Raw genomic sequence first — 22,043 nt, forward strand, 5'->3', positions numbered from 1 at the left:
GCACGGAACTCTTCAACTCGCCAGAGTAGAGCGAGATGAGAACATTATCATCTGGTACCTGTTGGCTACTCTGGACAGAGCCTGCCTGAGCAGGTACTTCCCTGAAAGAAAGAAGGACAAACTTGCCCAGCAGGGAACACCATTATCCTGAGAATTATGAGACTTATTTAAGACTCCAACCTTGTTTTCTTACAGTTCTAAGGAGGTAATAAATGTAGCTCTGCATTCAGTCCTAAGACTGGCTTTAGTTGGTCAGATTCTTTTCAAAGGCAGTTTCATGATACTAGGAGCACGCAAAGGTAAAATGATAGAATCATCCCACCTCGACTGTGTATAAGTTATCAAATGCTGTTTACTCTCACCCTCCCTAACCAGGACAAAGAAAACCAAGTCTCATATGATGTTAGCTACAATACAAAACAAGAAGGGGGAGAAGGCAGAGAATTATGTAAAGCTCAATAAAAACAATAAAAAAGTACTACATCTGCCTGAAACTCTTATAAGGTCATATAGACTATCATTTTAAGTCTAAACTAACACTTATTTATAGAGTGATGTGTTCATTACCAATGTAATCCTTTTATCCACAGATACCACCAGGATGGGACCAGCCTAACAAGGAAGAAAAATTGGTTGACGTGATAATTCCCCTTCAACTTCTGAATGTCTTGAGGGACCAAAGAATTTGAGGAAGTAGACAGAATGAAAGTCACGTGAGATTCAGGAGGGATGGTCAAGTATCAAAGACCAGAAATGTGTTTTTCAAAAAGCTCAGATGTTATCTTCTTAGTGCAAAGGAAGAGTGCCTTCTGAGGTCAATCATTTGCAAAGTGAGATTGTTTTCACGACATCGAAATTTCCTCCACCAGTTCTTATGCTCGTTAGCAATGGGACAAAGTAAAAGGGATTTGAGCATGAGGGTGTATGACTTCCTTGGAACTTTCTCATGCAGGGGGCAGCAGACAGGAATGTTCTCAGCTGAACCAGTGGGGACACTTGTTCCTGAAGCAAAGTCAAGTAGAAAATAAAATAAAATTGCTCTTTTTTTGGAAACACAGAAACTGAGGAAACATTTTTGAATCCCAGATTCACAATCGTTCTTCTGTAGGCACGCCTGGAATGCTTCCAATGTAAGGCTTTCCAACCTTGTGCCCACGTTGACAGATCCCTCCTTATTCTGCCCTTCAGAATGCATCAATGACTTGACCACCACATTGCCTGACAAGGATTGGGCAAAGATCCAAGCCCAACCTGATGTCAAAATTTTCTCCACATTTATTTTTGGCAAACCGAGTGATTGTCTACTGTGACCTTCCAAGAAGAGTAAAAAAAGAAAAAAAAAGACTTCAGCACGGAAGACAGGTTAACTGTAACTTCCTCTTGTGACTGAAGGCTGCATTAGAGACAAATGTTCACAGTAACAAATGGTTGCAGCAGTTATATCTGGACATGGAAGCTCCTGAAGATAGTGCCCTTCCTAAATTAGATATTTATCCTGGAGATTTTTAAAACCTCTTTAATGACTGTGGTTTCAGTAAAAAATACTTCCTGAATTAATGTTGAGGAAATGTAAGCTCGGAGCTTAACAAATAACTTATATGTTCAAAACAGAGACTTTAAAAAGATCTTAGCTATTAAGAAATGTCAATCCTATTGATTAACACTAATTACCCAGAAAGACCCCCCCCCCTGCCGTGTGCAGCGTTCAAGGATTTAAACAAAAAAATTTGCTTGTTTTTAGTGTAATTGGAATTTTACATTCCACTTACAGATTTAAAAAAAAAAACTTAAGTCCTGCAATCTCCTCGGCTAGCAGCTAAGTGGTGTATTTTAGAACAGTAAGTTGGTTCATTAGATTTACAAAAGTCTACTCGATGGTGTAAATAGTGAGGCTTTAAAATCGTCAGGAATTGAACACTGATGACCAACTTACACTTAGTAGACCTGAAAACATAACACTGTTGTATTTTTCATGTTTGAAAAATGATTTTAATAAACTGGATTAAGTCTCAAGTGAAATGGCTGGTAAGTGTCTTCTGGAAAATAATTTTTCTAATGAGAAAGAATGTATGACTTGTTGGAGACTTCGTCATGAGCATAATGAGAACATAAATACTCAGGAAACACACACACATATGTGATGTCTGTGCGGAGTTAACATACATTATGTCATTCTTTATTTCCCTAAACTTCTAAGGCTCTACTATGTATACCAAAATTGCGATTAAAATAGATTTTAAAAGTGGGTGCACTAATTCACTAACAATGGTAAAACATGAACTCAGGAACATCTTAGAATATCCGAACTCTTATTGTACTCAATGCATACCTAAGCAGCAGAGAGGTTTCCAAATTAATAAATGCTATAAGGGCACTATGCATAATCTGTCATATTCTAACCATATTATTAATGTGTATTAGCTTTTATGAGCACCCTACATAATATAATACACATGGAGAATGACAAACAAGTTTTAAATCTACTGGCCGCCAGGCTTGGTGGGTGCATGCCTTTAACCCCGGCAATTAGTCAGAAGGCAAAAGCAAGCAGCTCTTTGTGAGTTCCAGGCCAGTGTGGTCTATATAGCAAGTTCTAGACCAGCCAGAGCTGAGTAGTAGACCCTGTCTCAAAATAATAATTACATAAATAAAAATAAGCAAAACCTTCCTGACATTCTTCTCACTGTGACTTCACAAGCTGTTTACCAATATATTTCCCACAATACCACATTTGGGAGAGGGGTAAGGGCTAACTAAGCCCATGACCCAGATAAGCCAAAATTTTAAAGCACAAAATATAAGCTATTCAAACTTTATTAAAATTTTTTTTCTGTTTCGCAAATGGAACAGCAATGGCTATGAGCCCAATTATTCCTTGAGCCCAAACCTTATATAGGTTTTCTCCTGATTAAAAAGAAAACTCAAGACATGATGGAGTGGCTGTATATTCTCCCACAGTAACCTTTGAACAGATTGCAAAGCAATTATGCCTGTGGTTCTTGTCTTTGCTCCTTTATTCTAATATCCAAGTGTTTTCCTAGAGCTTGTTAGCTAAGAATTAATTGTGAAATTAGGATTTCTTAGAGAAAGACCAAGCCAAATAACTAGATAAATATGAGCCCAGAGTGTATGGGCTGAGGGAAAACATGTGTGCCCTTTTCCCCTTCCAATACGTGTTTTGTAACTCGCCACAGGACCTACCATAATATATCTAGGAAAATCAACATTAGACACTAGCAGGTTACACACGTTTATGCATATTTACACATGCAAATTCTTTCTTCCAATTCCACAAAGCAATGAAAAGACACCAGGAAGGGCCAACGATAAACAAATTCTTCAAATGTAGCTTAATAAATGAGTTACTACACATGTGTTCTTTTTTGAAGCACTTAAATATTTTGGCAATATGGTCACGATTTCACTGAAGCAAATAAAAACAAGCACAAGGAATTTCTTAAATTTTTATTAGTCAATTCCTATCTAGGTGCTCATTGAAATAGATCTACTCAGCCACACGTGGGTGTGGCTTCACCTCCACTGTTTATAAGCAGTGGACAGGATATAGGGCCAGGTGTAAATCCTTGCAGATTCTCTGGGTCTTATGGCGTGGTGTGGCACAGTCCCTGCTAATCATATCCTTCCTAGCACAACTCTTATTGGGACATTAAGGTCAGGGCCATAGGAAAGAGGTACATTTCAAAGGGTATCTTAAACAACGCTCTGGAGACGAATCTGCCAGAGTCGGGGGAGCATAAACCAGTTAGGTAGGGATCTACCAAGAAGCAGAGGTGAAAGCATGTCAAGTAAGGAAGAGAGAAAACTGTGGGTTGTTTTTTGTTTTGTAAGTTTAAAAAGATCTGACACAGTCTGAAGGTAGAACAACTAGAAAACAGTCACGTGATGGCATTGTCTAAACTCTTTGGGATACTTGTGTTCAAATCCGTCTCCCCAAGGCCAAGCTCTTTCCCCTAGAACTCTCTCCTTCTGACACCCTTCTCCTTGCTGTTCGTGAAAAGTGAAAGGTTCTGCCTTTCCTCTCTGTGCGCACATACACCTTCAGATACAGCGTGGGCTACTGCACTCTAGGAAGGAAAAGCAGGTTTAGGCTGCCTTTTGCTATCTACAACTTTTCTGATTCTGAAATGGTTTATTTACCATTCTAAGACTCATATTTCATTTTTATGGGAAAACTTATTTCATACAACTTATTCGAGTCCAGCTTTTCCCTTCCCCCACATCCTTCTAGAGACCCCACACCTTTGAGAGGGTTCAATGCCCTTCTCCTCACATCACACTGCTCCTGGGGTTCTGCATTCTCCTACTCTGATGCTTTAAGTGACTAAAAGCCAGGACTGGGCTGGGGAGTGGCTGGGTTGGCAGAATGCTCATCTAGTGTGAACAGGGTCTGGTCTTTATCTCCAAAGCCACTGCAATAACTGGGTTTAATGGCACAAGCCTGTAAGCTCACACTCCAGAGGCAGAGAAAAATAGATTACAAAATCGTATCCTCTGCAGTCTAGCATATCCAAGGGCTAACTCGGGCTACAGACATTGTGAGAAAAGCAAACAAGCAAAAGAATATCGCAAAAAGAATAAAATAGTCCCATGAACTTTTTCTTTTTGTTAGGTTAAAAAAAGGCCCAATATCATAAGCACCTCTAACCTTCATTCCTTAAAACTTAAATTCATCAGTACTATATATTCAACTTTGAGCACTGGACCATGACTTGAAAATTAATCTGATGAGAAATATAAAAATGAGAATTATCAAACTTTTGCTCCCTCCAAACTAACAAAAAAAGGACCCTAGAGATGTTTTCCAGGACTATTACAGAGGTAGATCATCTCTGTTTTATCCTATAAACCAGAAGCCATGGAATGATAAATATAATCATACTATAGTAATGATAATAGTCTCATTTTATTTATCTGAGAGTATATAGTATGCATAGCTACAAAAATCAAGTCTGAACGCCACAATCATAATTCACAATTTACCATAAGAAGACATGTTAAAATAGAATTACAAGAACAGCTTTCAAAACAGGACACAGAGGTCATGATATTCTCAAAAAAAGACAACATTATTGTTTTCAAAAATCGTGACCTAAACCACAGTAAAAAATAAGCTACTGAAGCCGGGCGGTGGTGGCGCATGCCTTTAATCCCAGCACTTGGGAGGCAGAGGCAGGCAGATCTCTGAGTTCGAGACCAGCCTGGTCTACAAGAGCTAGTTCCAGGACAGGCTCCAAAACCACAGAGAAACCCTGTCTCGAAAAAACAAAAACAAACAAACAAAAAAAAAAAGCTACTGAAATTAAGTAATCCTTAAGTTTTGAGTTTTCTGTAGCAATTCTAAAATAATCACATATAGAATAAAGTAATAGGAGCAAAATGCTCGGCTCAACCTGTGTCGATCACACACTGAAGTAACACTGTACTTGCTCATAGACATGTTAAATTCCATTTGCATTTTAAGTACCAAAAGCATGGCTTTGAAAACTTGCAATGAGAACTACTTCTCATCGAGTGAGTCTCCTTTACTTCCAACAGAGGGAACGACCTACAGAGAAAGGTAATAGACTTTGATGATGCCACTCTAGACTTCCTGGGCAAGTCCAGAGAAGAACAGTCACTAACCTGGATTTTCCTGAGCCTGCTCCAAATCTTTTTTATTCTACTCCCCTCTCCCTGACATAATGGGTCATGTGAGGATCAAGAGATACAAACTAATTCGGTCTCTTAAACAATTAACCTTACTGTTACTTACTCTTCCCATGAAGGCCTGCCATCCTAGCCTTTTTACTCCAAAAGACCATTTCCTGCCATAGAAAGCTTCTCATCTCTACCAAGAAGCAGAGCAAGCAGAATTGGGCTTATAAAAATTCACATCATTTCAAGACACAATAGACACAGTAAGGTTTTTGAAATGACACCCCAAAGTGCCAAGGTTAGAAGAAGCATTGTTAGGCTCTCATGAGCTCCTAGATACGATCTTCACAGGTCGGGTTACTGAGTTATAGAAGACACAAGCCAGCAACTGCAGACTTCGGATTTCCTAAGAGAGCTGAGGGAAGTTGTTAGCTGGGAGGTAGTACTTCCTGTGTCTGACTCATTTGTGTGTTAAGCAAATCCTCCCCAACAGCTCTCAAGGAGGCTGGGTTAGAAGCCTGAAGCCTTTACAAAGTAGGTTCAGGTGTTCCTAATTTCAAACCTAGCAGCCCTAAAAAGTCAGTGTATCTAGCTTGCTATTAGCTTGGTGTAATTGCTTAAAATGCACAACAGAACATTAAAACTTCAGGTCTTGCACATAAATAGAACAGATGCATTTATTCATGTGTATGGACACATACATAAGTACTCTTGTTTGTGTCTGAATGTGTGTATGTGTATATGTATAGTATGTATATAAACATATAACTGTATTGTGTGGTTGATAGGACCAAAGACTTGACTGTCCTAATCAACTCAAGCAGGTGTGTGTGTGTGTGTGTGTGTGTGTGTGTGTGTGTGTGTGAACATTAACCCATGGATCTCTCACACAGCTGAGAAACAGCAGGCGGCAGGTGTCTTACCATTTGAGTCGACGATGGTGATGTTGGCCGAGGCGCTGTCGTTCCCTAACTTGCTGATCACTTTGCACATATACTCTCCGGAATCGGCCAGTGATGCTTTGTGAATTCGAAGTTCCGACTTCCTGTGAGATGGGGACCAGAGTGGCGTCAGTGCGTCGCAGCAGTTCAGCTTCAGCATCGTCAATAATGAAATACACTTTCCGGGGTTCAGCACTCTCAAACTCCCCCTTCCTACCCTCCAGATACAATGTTAACATATCACTGATTATCACATCAGTTCGGGCGTCTGTTTCAGCCAGACCAAGCCTACGGTATCACGGTAAACTACCTATGGTGGAACCCTAATTTTATCGCACAGATAGCGAAGTTGGCGCTCTGTGGCTGCGCCCTTCATTCCTCTGCTACTACTGCTGACCCTCTTAGTGGGCGAATTTTCCGTCCTCCTTACATCTCCCTGTCACCCTGAGAACAGACGTAAGAGTAACATTGTATGGACTGACCAGGTCCTATTCAAGAACATGTATGCATATACATATATGCATACCATAATAATTAACGGGGGAGGAAGAGGCCGTGGATTTGAAGGAGAGTGGGGGAGGGGTAATCGAGAGGGTTTAGGGCTTGGAGGGAAGGAAAGGAAAGGGAGAGATGTCAAAAAAAATTGTAATATCAAAAGTTCAAAACAAAGGTTTGGAAAGAGAAGAAAAATATTTAAACTGGTTTCTTAAGAGCCCAGTAGAAAGAACCATTTAATGGAGTCTACGATAAATAAGAATACTCCACACATCTCTGTGGAGTAACATCAAAAGTCAAGGTAATTTCTATGGGGCAGATTTGTCATTTCCAGAGACAGGAAAGGTGTCCTCCGTGCAGATGGCCATTTTGGGGCACAAAGTGCCTCCCAAATGGTTCTTGAGACTAGAATAAATATTCCTGCCACAGTAGCCCACTTTTACAACCCTCTCACCATTAAATCCATAGCCACCATTTCTTTAATGTGAATGCCAGTGGGAGGTACAAGCACTCCTCCTTTATTGTTGCACGTGGGCTGTAATTTAAGCTATCTATTGCCCACAAAAGCTCAGAACTGCTAGGACTGGCTCAGTGTTTGCAAAGGGCTCTATGTGGTGGAAATGGGGGAGCTTCTCAGACTAGCCCAGGTTGGCCCAAAACTCATTACAGAAAGGATAGCGTGAATTCATAGAAAACCTTCTGACTTGGTCTCCCAGGTGATGGCCACCACTCTGGGCTTACAAAGACTGTTAAAGCACCGTTCTGTACTCTAGCTTGGCATCTGGGAGCCACGCCCTATAGAGAGGACAATGGGAGGAAAGGAAGGAAGGGAAGATGGCAATATTGGTGGTTGCTTTCATGTTTTGCTATTTTCTCCATATCATGTGGTCTTTTTGCCACATGGTATTGATCTTCAGGTGGAAAGTATGGTTTCAAACTTCAGGCCTCCTCTTCTACTCCAGTCTAGTAGATAGCATTAATCAAAATTAATCAAAATCCCACACATAAGCCTCACGCTTCGACCCTAGTGCCTCTGACAGGTCATAATTCGCCCCCACTCAGAGTGCCTTGTGTTTCTACCTTAATGGTCTTACTGATCTTCAAAGGCCGTCTCCAGTATCAAGCCCTTTGATAAACTTTTTAATGACCAAATCATGCAACTGGAGCATCTCTCTCCTTATCGAGATCCTTGTCATCACCCTGCCTCTCCTGCAAACCCTTTTTACTACAGTTCTCTCACTACATCTTCTTTTCCAGACGCAACGAGAACAAGCAGTCTGCAATTTTTAAAAAAGCCACTGGTGTCCTCACAACAGCACACGGCACAGTGTTGCTTCTGGCCTGTCCTCAGGCAATGCTGGATACGTGTAGGAATGGATCAAAGAAGTTTTAGGATAGCCCTGCTTATGCTACCACAGGCCCTAATATACCCAATGCAGAAAGCAGAAAGCAAGATGCAATGTAAAGGGGGCAGTGACAGTTTTAGGAGGGGCAGAGCCTGGGCAGCCATGACTAGGTCAGCTTGTTAGCCAGGAAGTTACCTCTACTAGCTGTAACAAACAACAATCAAACTTAGCAGGAGTCATGATGGAGTGTAACCATAACAAATGGGTTCTCTTCAACAACACTGGAAAACATTAAAGCCCTGCCTACCCCTCCTCAAGTTTCTCAGAAATTTTAATAAAACTAACAGACTCTGAATAGCCAGGAGAATAATATATATCATTTAGCTTCTCTTCACTTACGTAGCCAACTCTTTTTTTTTTCTTTCACTTAGCACATCTATTCACACTTTTGGAAAATAACGGTCCACAGAAGTTGTCAGAAAGATTTATTAGCAATTGCCTTGTTTATCTAAATAAGAGAACCAGCCAGGGCTATTTAAGGAATAGCCACTCATTAACCACAGAGGCTATTCAAAGAAAACTTTCCCTAAAGTACGTCTAGAAACCAAAATGGACCATGTTCGCAGCAAACATCGTGACAAATAGATACTTGGTGTTAATAATACTTAGCAGCTCCCAAATTTGTCAAAATACCATATTAGATGTCATGCCAGGCTTTGGGATAGTCAAACAAATATTTTCTAGTGGATTATCATCTTTGTATATACTTGGTCTATCTATGATGAATTTGCTTCATGGAGAAGGTTCTGAAGAAAAGAAACGTAAGAATAAACACTGTAATAAGATTTTTTTTTAGTTGAAAACAGGGCAAAGCTTTTTGGGAGAATTTTATTGTTTGATCATGAAATAACAGATGGGAACAACAAATTATGAGGAAAACTAGAAAATATCCTGATCTTCAATATCAGAGGAAGAACAAATTCTGAATATTAAAAAAACAGAGACTTTTAGCGTTAAGACCCACAATTCTGAAGTCAGACAATTAGAGCAATATTCTAAGAATATACAGTGACTAAGAAGCCCTGATCTTCCCCATTTGTGATTCCAGAAACAATCCTACGCTCGTATATGAAGACCTCTTTCTCGACCCTGCACAATTTAATATTTTAACTATTGAACAGGATTGAACTATATGAAACAGGGTAATTAAATTTCCAGTTGGCATAATCTTTAAAGGATAGTTCTAAAATCTAAATTCTCCTAATAGGCCTGGCCCATGCTTACTGGAATACAAACCCCAGTAATATAATCAAATACCATGATGGACAAAAGGGATTGGGGGGGCACTATTCTGTGTTCAAAAAATATTTCACTCGACATTGTAAAAGGGATTTCTTTATGCAAGTGTTTCTCGGTAGTTATGTACAAACCTCTAAGGTGCATTTCGAAGACAGGAATTACACGTGGTCATACAATCACTACTGTAGAGACCACCCCTGGGAATCCAGGACAGAGCATCAATGGTTCAAGACCAAGACTTAGTTTAATTGAGACATGTGTAACAGATACAACCAGATTCAGAAACCAGAGTTGGAAATACTCAAGGGTCAGAGATGCATCAATTACAATGCACAAAGAAAAGAGGGCTTTCAAGTAGCCTATCTTTCAACACCAGCCGTTTAAAGAAGCTTTAAAAAAAACTGAGAAAAAGAAAGAAAAATGCACTTACTCTTGGGTGAAATGAATGTTAAAGCAGAATACAAAATCAAATTGGCTAGGAGTCTCAGTACATTTGGAACTGGCTGGGTCACAGCTGGAACTCTGAAGTATGTTTTTGACTGACAGCTGATTAACAAAAAACAACAGTAACCAGAGGGCTTCAGAAGAAGGTGAATTACAATTGGAGAGAGTCTAGAAATCCTAATAAGAAAAAGAATTCTATTAAAAGAACAGTCCCGCAAGTGAAGGCGGATGAAGTATAATGACTTTAAACACATCACTGCACTGCTACCTGGAAGAAGAAGAAGTGACTTGAGAGTGGCCAAGTGTCCTAAGAAAACTGAGCCTCTGAGAACAAGAAGAGGGAAAGTACAAGGTGGTCTTACATGGGAGAATCTTGGGAACTCAGAGCCAGATAAGAAATCTATGACTTCTTTTTTCATCGCTGAGACCCAAGACTGGGGAGCCATTTGCCAAGCCCACTCTTACGAAGTCTACATGCATGCAGCACACATGTGTGTGGATGTGTGAGTGCGCCTGTACGTGCATGGATGCATGTCTCCAATTCTGCTTTCAGATGTCAACCTGCTTTCCGTGAGAAGGATGTGGAAGAATAAGAGGAACTTCTTAGAAAGCGCAACCGGGCAGCATACTGAACGCCCACATAAACCACACGGAATGACCACTCGTTATACAGGGAAACTAGGAATCCTTACGTACCGTTCCCATGGCCTGTCAAAGTGCTTCAGCAGCTAAGAAAAGGACTATACATGAACTTTCCTGATACAGAGCTCTTCGTGAGTGGCCACTGAGAATAGCAGAATCCCCTAAATTCATTCATCCATCCACTCATTAATCTCTCTGTGCATGGAGGGAGCTCTTCCCACCACCCATGTGTGTGGAAGTCAACCTGTGGAGTTGGCTCTCTCCGTCTTCCTTTATATGGGTTCTTGGGGTTGACCACAGGTCACCAGGCTTGGTGGCAAGCACTATTACCATGCTGAGCCATCTCACCAGCCCCAGAGCAGGCATCAGGAAAATCTCCAAACAGGTTTTGAACAAGCAAAAGCACTTCCAGATCAATCCCAGCACTCGGGAGGCAGAGGCAGGTGGATCTCAGTGAGTTCAAGACCAGCCTGGTCTACAAGAGCTAGTTTCAGGACAGGCTCCAAAACCACAGAGAAACCTTGTCTCGAAAAAAAAAAAAAAATATGAGCTGCAATGAAAAGTTGAAGCAACACTAGGGTTATATAAATATGTATGAAAATGACAAGAACTAGAAGTTTGCCTTTCACAAGGCTGATCCAGAACAGATACCATCAGGGAGGCCAATCTGACAGGCCCGAAGCCTTCAGCTCGTTTTCTTGATCCAGATCATCCACCAGGCACATACAGCAAGAATAGAGGGATAAACATACATAGAGTACGGAGTGGTTCCCATTTCCTTTAATTGGTCCCACACGCAGCTTACCAAATAAAACAAACAAAGGCTTAAATGTGGATTCAAACCCATAGGAAGAACGTGCAGGAAAAGAGGAGGTGGGGCCCAAGAGGAAGATGAGTTTACACAAAGACAGAAACTGCCTATTGGTATGAAATCTTCTCATAACACGAAGGGATTCAAAGGAAAAATTTGGCTGCCACCTACAATCTAGATAACTAACGGCTGAAAGAGTCAGCATTTGATTTGAACAGACTCCCAGGGAAATCCTACACCTCAAAGTAAAATTCACTCCTGCTTAGTTGTTCACAGCCAAAGATTAAATTTAAGTCACATGACCAACCAATCAACTCAACATATTCCTAGTGTCAGGATCTAGGTAACAGAAAGCATTATGAGTATTTGAACAAGAAAAGTATTGATAGGTTTTACTGATAGTCTTAGCTGATGATACCAGCCACTCTATTCTGACTTCATATAATAAAAATCACAAGTACTTGTGAAATTAACATGAATGTTGGAGTCAGGCCTATTTAAAGTTTAGGTTTATTTAGTAACCTTACACCCTTTCCATTATATTACATTATAGAAAGAAACTTACAGAAGTTCATTCTCAAGAGGGTGATTGTTTTTAAAGCATTGTAATAATAATAATATCCATTCCATTTGTTTATAGGACAAATAGAATAATAGAACATTTTGCTAAGGTTAAATTTAGATCTTGTTGGCTACTCTAAAATCTAGCAACGCTAATTTTGAAGCGATTTAGAAATGACAAATCTTCTGATTGTGAAAATCCATGAGCCCACCTCCTGAGCGGCCACCAACTCTACGGAAATCAGGTCTTATTTTTACCTCAAATACATAAACTCTTTTTGTGCCAAGAGTAATTTACAATCACATAGCTCAAATAAATTTCTCCCCATTTACTTCTTTGCAGCGAGGCTGGAATTAAAGTGAATAATTTCTGAACGCTGGCCTTTCTGATGTGGGTGGGAACTGCATTAGTATGTAGACCATGCTCAGAGCTGTCTGGACCTATGCAGTCAATATGAAAATGCCTTCCCGAATGCTAATGGAGCATTATATGTTATCCCAGTCAGGCAACCGAATAAGCCTTTAAGAGCACATGTATCCTCTTCAGAAACACACTTGTATTAGTCTTCTCACATTTTTATTCTTTCCCCACCTTATTTACACAACTTTACTTGCTTCTTTACACATATAAGATGGAGGACATGTGCTATCCAAAAAGTTTCTGCTGCCCTTCAGCCCACATCTGCCTATCCAAGTACCGGCTCCAACAATTAAAGATGTCAGATCAATTAATGAATTGCTCAGAAGAAAAAGAAAACATATAACTGGTTGTTCTCTTCCCTGATTTCCTCAAAATGTATTTTAATCCTTGTGAAAGCAATTATTTCTCTCTCTCTCTCTCTCTCTCTCTCTCTCTCTCTCTCTCTCGTCTCGTATTGGTGATTTGCCTGCATGTATGTCTGTGTGAGGGTATTGGGTTCCCTAGAACTGAAGTTACAGACAGTTGTAGGCTACTATGGGTGCTGGGAATTGAACCCGGGTCCTATAGAAGAACAGTCAGTGCTCTTAACCACTAAGCCATCTCTCCAGTCCAGTAAAAGCAATCATTAAAGAAGAAAATACACTGACATGAAAACTGCTTGGATACTAGAAGCTGCATTAGCTTAGAAGAGACATCTAACGTAGCCACTGAGGTACCACATGTTTCTGATGGGCTGCTTCTAGCATTGCCATGCTCAAGAAGGTAGAAAAACATAAGGTCCTTGGCCTAAAGATTACTGCGCTGTCAAATCTGCTATAGTGTTGATGAACATCAATAGTATTGTTAACTAAAAATTCTCGTTATTATATAAAACATAATTATATGTGTTAACCCTCACTGTTTGAAAATAACATAAACTCACTGCATTATATCCCATAAATGAAGGCAATTGTTAATCTTTATAATGACATTGGGATTTTGACTGCACTAGACATTGGCGCTAAAATATCACTTGTCTTATTATAAGGAGACCGAATCTCAGGTTTCGTGACTATTACATTAGCTACCACTGATTCCATCTTCCTCCTTCCCTCCCAGCCAGCCCCATCTGACTTCCTACGGCTTCCCCTTCAGCTCCCCACTTCTTCGTTCAAAAGTTGTAAGCATCATAAATTCCCAACTTCCTTTCTATTTGATATGACAATCTCTGGCGACTATTCAATCAAAAGTCTTCCTATTCATCATATACCACACTTTATAACAAATTTTATACTAGGATCTATATAATTTTCTATCCTATATTATCCCGTTGCTGTTGGCACAGATTCTATGACTAAATGCACTTGACTTACCCTGGCTTTTTCTGAATCTTGATGTTTTGTGGCTTATTTTTTCGGTTCAGCTCATTTCCATTCTTAAACCATTTGAATCTGAGGGCAGAGTATTCCGAACTGGTTTCACACCGAAGCACTAGCTTGGAACCTGCAGCCGACTCCTGGCTTTTCATCTCTTTCAATCGGGGAGGCAAGGCTGTAAAGAGAAAGGGAGAAGAAAAACCATGATCATTTGGCCTTTCAAAAGGAAAATTACTAATGTTGAATGAGCTTGATGAAGTCCCATTACCAAAAGTTTTACTAACCAAAGCAAAATAATTAATAATAATAATAATAACAACAATAATAATAATAATAATAAAATGAATAGACCAAAATGGATCCCAACTAGGAGAAAAACAAAATGCCCAAATAAAATAAACCCAGCATAGGGGGTGTGGGTGGGAGAGGAGCCTGGATGATAAACTCATCCCTAAAACATATTCTTAGTAACTAGTTCGTGGTTTAACAGAATCAGTGCTGAGATGGGGATGGGGCTAGGCTTTGTCTTTGAGCTGCATGGCCCCACATCACACATCTGCTCAACCCTGTAGGAAGGCACCGTCCTACATGCCCATGTGTTAGTAGGAAACTGATTTCAGAGTAAACGCTGTGAAGTCTACTTTTCCTTTTTTCTTGGTTGTGACATTTGTAGAGAGTAGAATCACACTCATCTCATTAAGCATCCCAGGTGCCCCCTTCCTGTAAGACACAAGTCCTCCAGCCCCATCACTCCTGACCCAGCCTGCTGTTGCTATCCCAGAGACAGGGAGTGACTGACCACTCCAGATGCTCCCCGTTGTCCTGTCCTAGATACAACATGAACTTAGCATTTCTGAATCTTCAGAAGAGAAGCTGTGAAGAGCCAAATTGTGCTACTTTACAATTTCCTGCAAAGGATCCATATCATTGTGACTTATACATAACTGCCTATGGGCAGTTTTGATAGAATATGAATGGATAAAATCATACAGGGATGAGTAAGAAGTAAAGTAACATAAATATGAACCCAGACTACCAAGAAGCTGAGGGATGGGTATAGGTGGCACCTTGTCTTAAGTGTCTACAAAGTGCATTTGATTCTTCTATTCAAATATTTCCAATTAAAGAACAAACAGATGGCTTTCGTCTACACATACAAACTTACTTAATGATCAACCGTTAGAGAACCCAAGACCTCAACAACTCGCGGTTTCCGCTGAGTCTGGCAAGGGCCAGCAACAAAGTCTACTTTTCTGCTCAGTTCAGGAATTAGCAGGAAATCCCAGAAAACAAACCCAAGCAAACGAGGCTCTGCCTCACCAGCCCAGGGCATAATTACTCCCTGGGCAAGGACCCAGAGTCCAGGGACACAATCAAGGTCGCCTTACACAGGCACAGAAAGGGGATACCTTGCCCACTCAGGTTATTTGTTTTTCTATGGCTCTGCCCTTAGGAGGCAAACCCCGAAACATTCAGCAGTGAGCACGGGAATTAAAGCCAAAGCCTTCGAGTGCCGCAGTCTCATAGCAGAGTCCCCATATGCACACCTCCTCACTTACTTGGGGGCTGGTGGTGCAGCAAGAACCTACTGAGGCAGACATGGGAGCAAGTTGGAAGACTCAGCTGTTCCCGGCTCTCAGTACTTGGCGATTATGTCTGTCTTATTTCTTGTTCTCCCCACCACCATCGCCGACTGATGGCTCTAAAGTAAAACCTGCTTTCCGAACAAATTCCACAGGACTTTTACTTTTGAGATATGGATTGCGGTCCTGCTTTGGAAGTTTTAAGAACACTAAATTCTAATATCCCTGACAAGTGCCTAATATTTATCTCCATCAGCTCCTTAAGATCATTTATAACTTTCTGACTCCACTGAAAGGCTCAGAAGAAACACACGGGAGAAGAGCCAAATGGCATCAAAGAAACTGGCTTGTATATATTAAGTAAAATAAATTACTGCAGGTCTGCACAAACTAAGGGAATGAGTGTGTGCTTTACAACTGGATTTTAAATTGAAGTTGAAATGCCACCAAAATTCTCAAGGTCTGGTCCCTTGCTTTAATAAACAAAATTCCCTATATAGTTAGATATCCTTAAAACTCAGTAAGTCTGTGTTCCCTCTCCCACCACTCCAGGCTTTGGTTTATAGAGTCCAAGCACAAGTCTGAACACAAACTATAAGACTTTTGTCTCTCATTTGCATCAATATCTTCTCATTGAATAAGTGTCTAGTTCTCTTCATCCATTCACTTTATCCTTTTCTATCACATCTCTTTCTCTGCCCGCTTCTCTCTTCATTTATTTATTTCCTAGTTCTTCAGAGTCTTGATATCAAACATAAAAACAGATAATTTCAATAAAGGCTACTCTATAAAATTGTTCTAAGGCTTTAAAAAAAAAGTCAATGTCATGAATGACCAGAGAAGACTAGGAAGCCAATTAAAAAGAAATTAAACATGACTAAGCTACTGCATGAAACCCACTTGAGGATGGAGTTGGGGGATAGTTACGAGGGACGTTATTGGGACTCGTGAGGGGAATCACAGAAAAAATAATGTACAAGAGTTGAGCTCCGTTCCTCTTGTGGAATTGCTGCACTAAAGTCGAGCAAAAGAATCTTAGAAAGTATTTGTGGACATCTTAAAGGGAATGAGTCAGATATACATGCGAACATACACACTGTAAACAAAAAAGCATATGCAGAGGAAGGAGAAAACGAACCCTAGGTTTCTCTTTGCCTTTGTACCTTTCTCATCAGGTCCTTTCTGACAATAAATGAACAACTCTTGTTTTCAGCGAGCAGGAGCCTCTTTTGCCCTGCAGTACTGGGGGTGAACCCTGGCCACATATGTACTAGGAAACCATGCTACCACCAAACCTCATCCCAGCATTTAAATACCTTAAGTACCTTTCATCTTTCCCTTTTGAGGATCGGTCCTCCTATGTAGCCCAAGCTGACACGGAATCCATCCTCCTCTTCCCACTAGGATTACAAGAATACTTATCTTCCATTCCTTAATTACTCCTCATTTAGTGACCTGGGTAAGTTTGCAATTGTAGAGATAAATTTTGCAAATAATAATAATAATCATAATAATAGTAACATAAAAACAAACAAAAAACATCACTGCTGCCATTTAATTCTGAAAAGTCTTCCACTGAAATTGTTATGTGGGTCAATGTCATAACCTTGACTTTGGAGCTAATCCCATGGGGTTCTTTGGTAAAAAGAACCACTATCTGTATCTTTCCTGTCCTTACCAAATGGCCCATCGGGTGTGCATACCTTCCCTTAAGAGAAGATACAGAATGCACAGGAGACAAAGGGCTTTGGATATAAGGTCTTAAATATGTCTGTTCCCCCAGCTGATCCGGATGTATAAACATGTATATGTGTGAACACCACTTACATCCACTTTGAGTTTCTCTGTGTGAGGCAGTACCAAACCCCACAGAAGATCAGACTTCCTATCAGCTTGCCCTAGCCGTCTGTGACATGGATGACCTTAAGACGTAAGGTCGTCCACATTGTCAGGAGTCTCTCTTCTTAAGGAACAGAATAAAAAGCATCCACAGTGTAAATGGCGAAGCAAAATCCCAGATTCCCGGTAGTCAAGCACCTGCCTCCCTGACTCAAAGGTACTTGAGTAGCCAACAATATCCCTCTTCACACCCGGAGGATCCCAAATTCATGTACATAGAGGACATCCAGACAATATACGTCCTTCCAAATCAGTAGCCTTGACTGTTCCTTAGATTTTTTTTTCACAAAAATACAAAGCAATATTTGATCTTGGATGGTTTGTGTGATTTCTCATTTATCCATAGAGACCATTTTCAGTGGAGAAATTTTGCCAGAAATTATTAAAATAGTTCATTCTAAATGGATTATATTTAAATGTGTCTCTCAGACATGTGGTTAATTCAAATAATATAATCCTGTTTATTTCATTTTTTTCAAAAAAAATTTAAACAAGCTGGGTGGTGGTGGCACACACCTTTAATCCATTAATTGGAGGCAGAGGTAGGAGGATCTCTGTGAGCTTGAAGTCAGCCTGGTCTACAAGAGCTAGTTCTAGGACAGCTAGGGCTGTTACACAGAGAAGTTCTGTCTTAAAAATCAAGGGAAAATAATCTAAACAAGGGTTGAAGTGATAGTGTAGTAGTTAACAGCAATTGCTGCTCTTGCAGAGGACTCTGATTTTATTTCCTGTAGGTGGCTTACAACTACCTGTAGTAACTCCAGTTCCTGAGGATCTGATGTTGATCCTCAGAGATGTTGACACCTGAGAGCAGTGTTCACACATGGCATGTATACACATGGTATGCATTCATATATACAGGCAAAACATTCAACCACATAAAATAAACATTAAAAATAATTTTAAACTCTAAATTACTTCAAAACCACTTTTTAAGTACACAGATATAAACTACAAGCCCACGGGTGGTTGCTAAACTTGGAATCAATATTTTAAACTAATATTTTAATTTTGAAACTGAAATAAAAACCATTCCTTTCCATTCTTATTCTAAGAGCAAATGGCATGTTAATTTAAAGGTGACTGAAGGCAAACTCAATGTCAAGTGTTTTGTTTTGCTTTTGTTTTTAACTTGCGTGTCCAGAGCTCCTTAGGTGTGATGTATTTAGGTCTGGTCTACCACAGCTCATGATTTTGCTTTGTAAGTGCTCTAAGGAGGCAATGGTTCTACACTCTGCAATGATCTAATGACACAGCAGGTTTTAAGCAGACTCTTCCAAAATTTCCTTCTTCCTAAACTTGATTAACAGTACAGGAACGTGTCCACACCCTTAGAAATGAATCAATCGACAGAGATGCATTTGGTCAAACAAAATGCAAGTTTGAAAAGATTACAAACTCTAACTCAATGTAAGCAGGTACTCTAAGCATATCAAGTCCCTTTCTGGTTTTCTATTTTCTATAATTGATATGTCACACAGTGGGAGGAAAATGGTAGCAGTCATCCAAAATATTTAGTTTCTCTCTTGACCAAATGAAAACATAAGAGAATATGTTCATTCATTCCAACAATTTAATTGGTAATTAAATATTCATGGCTAGAGACAAAAACGAATTAGCAAGAAGGAAAAAGAACCATTGGACCAATGCAGTTCTCAATCTTCCTTATGCTGTGACACTTTAATACAGTTGCTCCTCTTGTCGGGACCCACCAACCATAAAATTATTTGCATTGCTACTTCATAACTGTAGTTTTGCTACCGTTATGAATCATAATCCGTGCTTTCTGATGGTCTTAAGTGACCTCTGTAAAAGGGTCACTTGATGCCTCCAAGGGCTGAGACCCGCTGAGGGAGAACCTCTGATCTAAGGGACCCGTTTTCAGCTCCCCCCCGCCCCTGCGCTTCTCAGGCCCGCTCACTGCTGCTGCTTCAAGCAGTGCCCTGGGCTGGTGAAGAGCAGGAAAGGCTGAACACGCCTATGCGAGAGACATCCCTGCGCGTGAACTCTTTCGATGAAGGATCTAACTGTCAAGAGTGAGCGTGGATCGTGGTGCTTCCTGCTCGGGCAATTGATCTTAAGAGCCTCAGCCTGCTGATCAAATTAAAGAGGAAACCTGCAAAAATACTATCAAATAGCAATGGTGCTTTGGCTATAGTCCCAGGAAAACCTTGACAAAGCCTGTCCCAACACAGGTGTGTGTGTGTGTGTGTGTGTGTGTGTGTGTGTGTGTGTGTAAGTCTAAGCATGAGGAATGGAGAGATGACGAGTCATTAGAGCACTGACTACACAAACAAGGAAACACTGAGTTGGGAACCCCACATAAAACGCCAGGCACAGTGGAGCACACCTGCAATCCCCATGCTAGAGCAAGACAGCTGACTACATGGCCAGCTAGACTAGCCAGATTGGTGAGCTTTGGGTAATAGAATGGACATTGAGGAAGACATCAGATATCCGCCCCTGGCCTCTATAGGCATGATGTCCGTGTGCAAAAAAAAATATGCACATACAAAGACTAAGAAAAGAAGTAAGAGCAGAAGGAGAAGGAGGGGGAATCAGAAAGACACCGGTAAGGAGGAGACTCCAGAGGCCATAATTAACTTTTCAAGAGTGTATTAACTGGGATTAAGGGGCTCTTTGGCAATTTTGTGCTTTTGTGTACCCTAAAGGACCCAGGATCTTATACTGCACTGTCATACACCACTCATAATATGTCAAGCCAAATGGAAACATATGAAGTGTACTATTTCTCACTTTGACTTCATTGTGTTCTTCTGGCCTTCCCACATATGGTTCTCGCTGTTAGAGTGTGGTGCTCTGCCTCAGCGAAGGCCCCTGTCCTGCATCTTCCACAAATGGATCTCAGCATCCCTAAGAGTCTGCTCACTGTGCACCTCCCATGATGCAAGAGTGCCTACCTGCAACCCTCACCCCTCTGCCTTCAGCTCTCAGGGACTCCTCTTCATCGGCCAATCCCAGTCTACATGGCTTTGTATACTCCCTGCCTCCCCCCTGAAATGAACTTTGCTGTCACATATCCTCAAATGCCCTATTTGTGTTCGATTCCCTTTCCCCTGAGCAGTCCCGGTTCAGACAGCACCTAAGGTGGATGGTTACTATGATCACCTGCTGATGAGGAAACGGAGGCCTGTGCTCGCACAAGTGTGGCTTCTGGAGAACCACGGCTGAACCCAGCACGTGTCTACATTGTGGCACCTTTGTCAGGCTTGAAGGAGGTAGAAATGGATAGGGAAAGGACAGTAGACTGAGAATTAGGAAAGGTCACTTGAATTTCATTAGAGAGCAACTACAATCATTTGTAAGTTCTTACAATGATTGAATGAACTATAAAAGCCAAATAGCTTCTCCATATACACCTATAAGAGACTTACAACGCTGTAAATCTCTCCAAGGCAAAATGCATGCAAATTTTTAGATCAGAGCAAGTTTTCAGACCCAAAACTGATGCTATGTTTGTTGCAATTTGTCGCCCTTCTTTTCTTAATATTTCAAAGTCTTGACCCACCCAGGTCACTGACCTGGGGTTACAAGTGTGTACCAACCAACCCACCTCACAACTAAAGCTGCTTAAGACACTCACCGACTCTCAGTAGTTCACTCACAGTAAATGCACACTGATACTATTATAGTGTTCTGCAAGGCGACAGAATGGTGCTACAATAAGTTCCTTTCAGCTCCTCCAATGGTAAATCCCCTTAGAATGGGAACAGCTAATTGAACATCTGCTAGGTGCCAGGCTCTGGTCTAAGAGCTTTATACTCATTACCTCTTGTTATATAACAATTCCAGGGCTCCAGGGTTATTATCCTCACACCAAATATGCAGATAAAGAAATGGAACCCGGGAAAAACAGTTACCTGCCTGTCATCACACAGCTGGTATTGGGGAGCCAGCCCCTGAAGATACAGACTTGAGTTCAGCTGTCTTCCTTTTAATGGCCAAGCCAGAAATGGTTCCATGCAAGTCTTCATATCTTATGGTGAAAATGCCCTCAAGATTGAAATAAATGATTTCTCAATAGTAAGTATGTTTTCAAAAAAAAAAAAATCTGGGCTATAGCAAGTAGTTGATCATTTCTGTACTCACTGCAAACACAAAAGACAGTCTGGGAGAAAAGGGTGCTATGCACAATTGTTACACTTCCTGAGAAACCTTGATGACTTATAGGGAAATAAAAGAAAGCAGAATACATGAAATTGCTATGATAAAAATGCTTTAGAATCCACGGCTGTCCATCTGTCATACAGGCCACGTGCCACAGGGGTCAAGGAGCTCTGTCTCATGCTGGGGTTCACTGAAATGCGATAACCCCTACGTGAGGACACAGTAACAAAAGGGTTCTAACAGATTAATGTCACCCTGTCAAGGTGGACAGGCAACACGCCATGACAATGGCGTGTTGGATTAAGTCGTGGCCGGGTTGCCAACAGCTTGACGGTTGAGTGTTCAACAGGCCTGACTAATTAGCGCTGTGGCCACAGCTGCCCCCAATTAGAGACCCTCTCCCTCAGCTCAACAAAGACATCTAGCCAGCTTCTTGGCAGGCTGTCCACTTGGCGTGCGTGTG

General features: G+C 40.8%; 1 protein-coding gene across 6 annotated transcripts in view; it reads right to left on the reverse strand.

Annotated features, from left to right (window-relative positions):
- The window catches only part of Nrg1 (neuregulin 1), a 961,794-nt gene that overhangs the window by 137,284 nt on the left and 802,467 nt on the right, over nucleotides 1–22,043 (reverse strand). For all 6 annotated transcript variants that reach the window (XM_050146818.1, XM_050146822.1, XM_050146821.1 and 3 more), the window contains exons 2-3: nucleotides 13,968–14,145; nucleotides 6,579–6,700 (exon numbers count right to left, since the gene is read on the reverse strand). In XM_050146818.1, the coding sequence (XP_050002775.1) occupies nucleotides 6,579–6,700; nucleotides 13,968–14,145 (300 nt within the window). The remainder of the gene's footprint in view (nucleotides 1–6,578; nucleotides 6,701–13,967; nucleotides 14,146–22,043) is intronic.

Source organism: Alexandromys fortis, unplaced genomic scaffold (assembly GCF_014885135.2).
Source record: "Alexandromys fortis isolate MF-2015 unplaced genomic scaffold, M_Fortis_MF-2015_v1.1 scaffold_55, whole genome shotgun sequence".
NCBI classification, from domain to species: domain Eukaryota; kingdom Metazoa; phylum Chordata; class Mammalia; order Rodentia; family Cricetidae; genus Alexandromys; species Alexandromys fortis.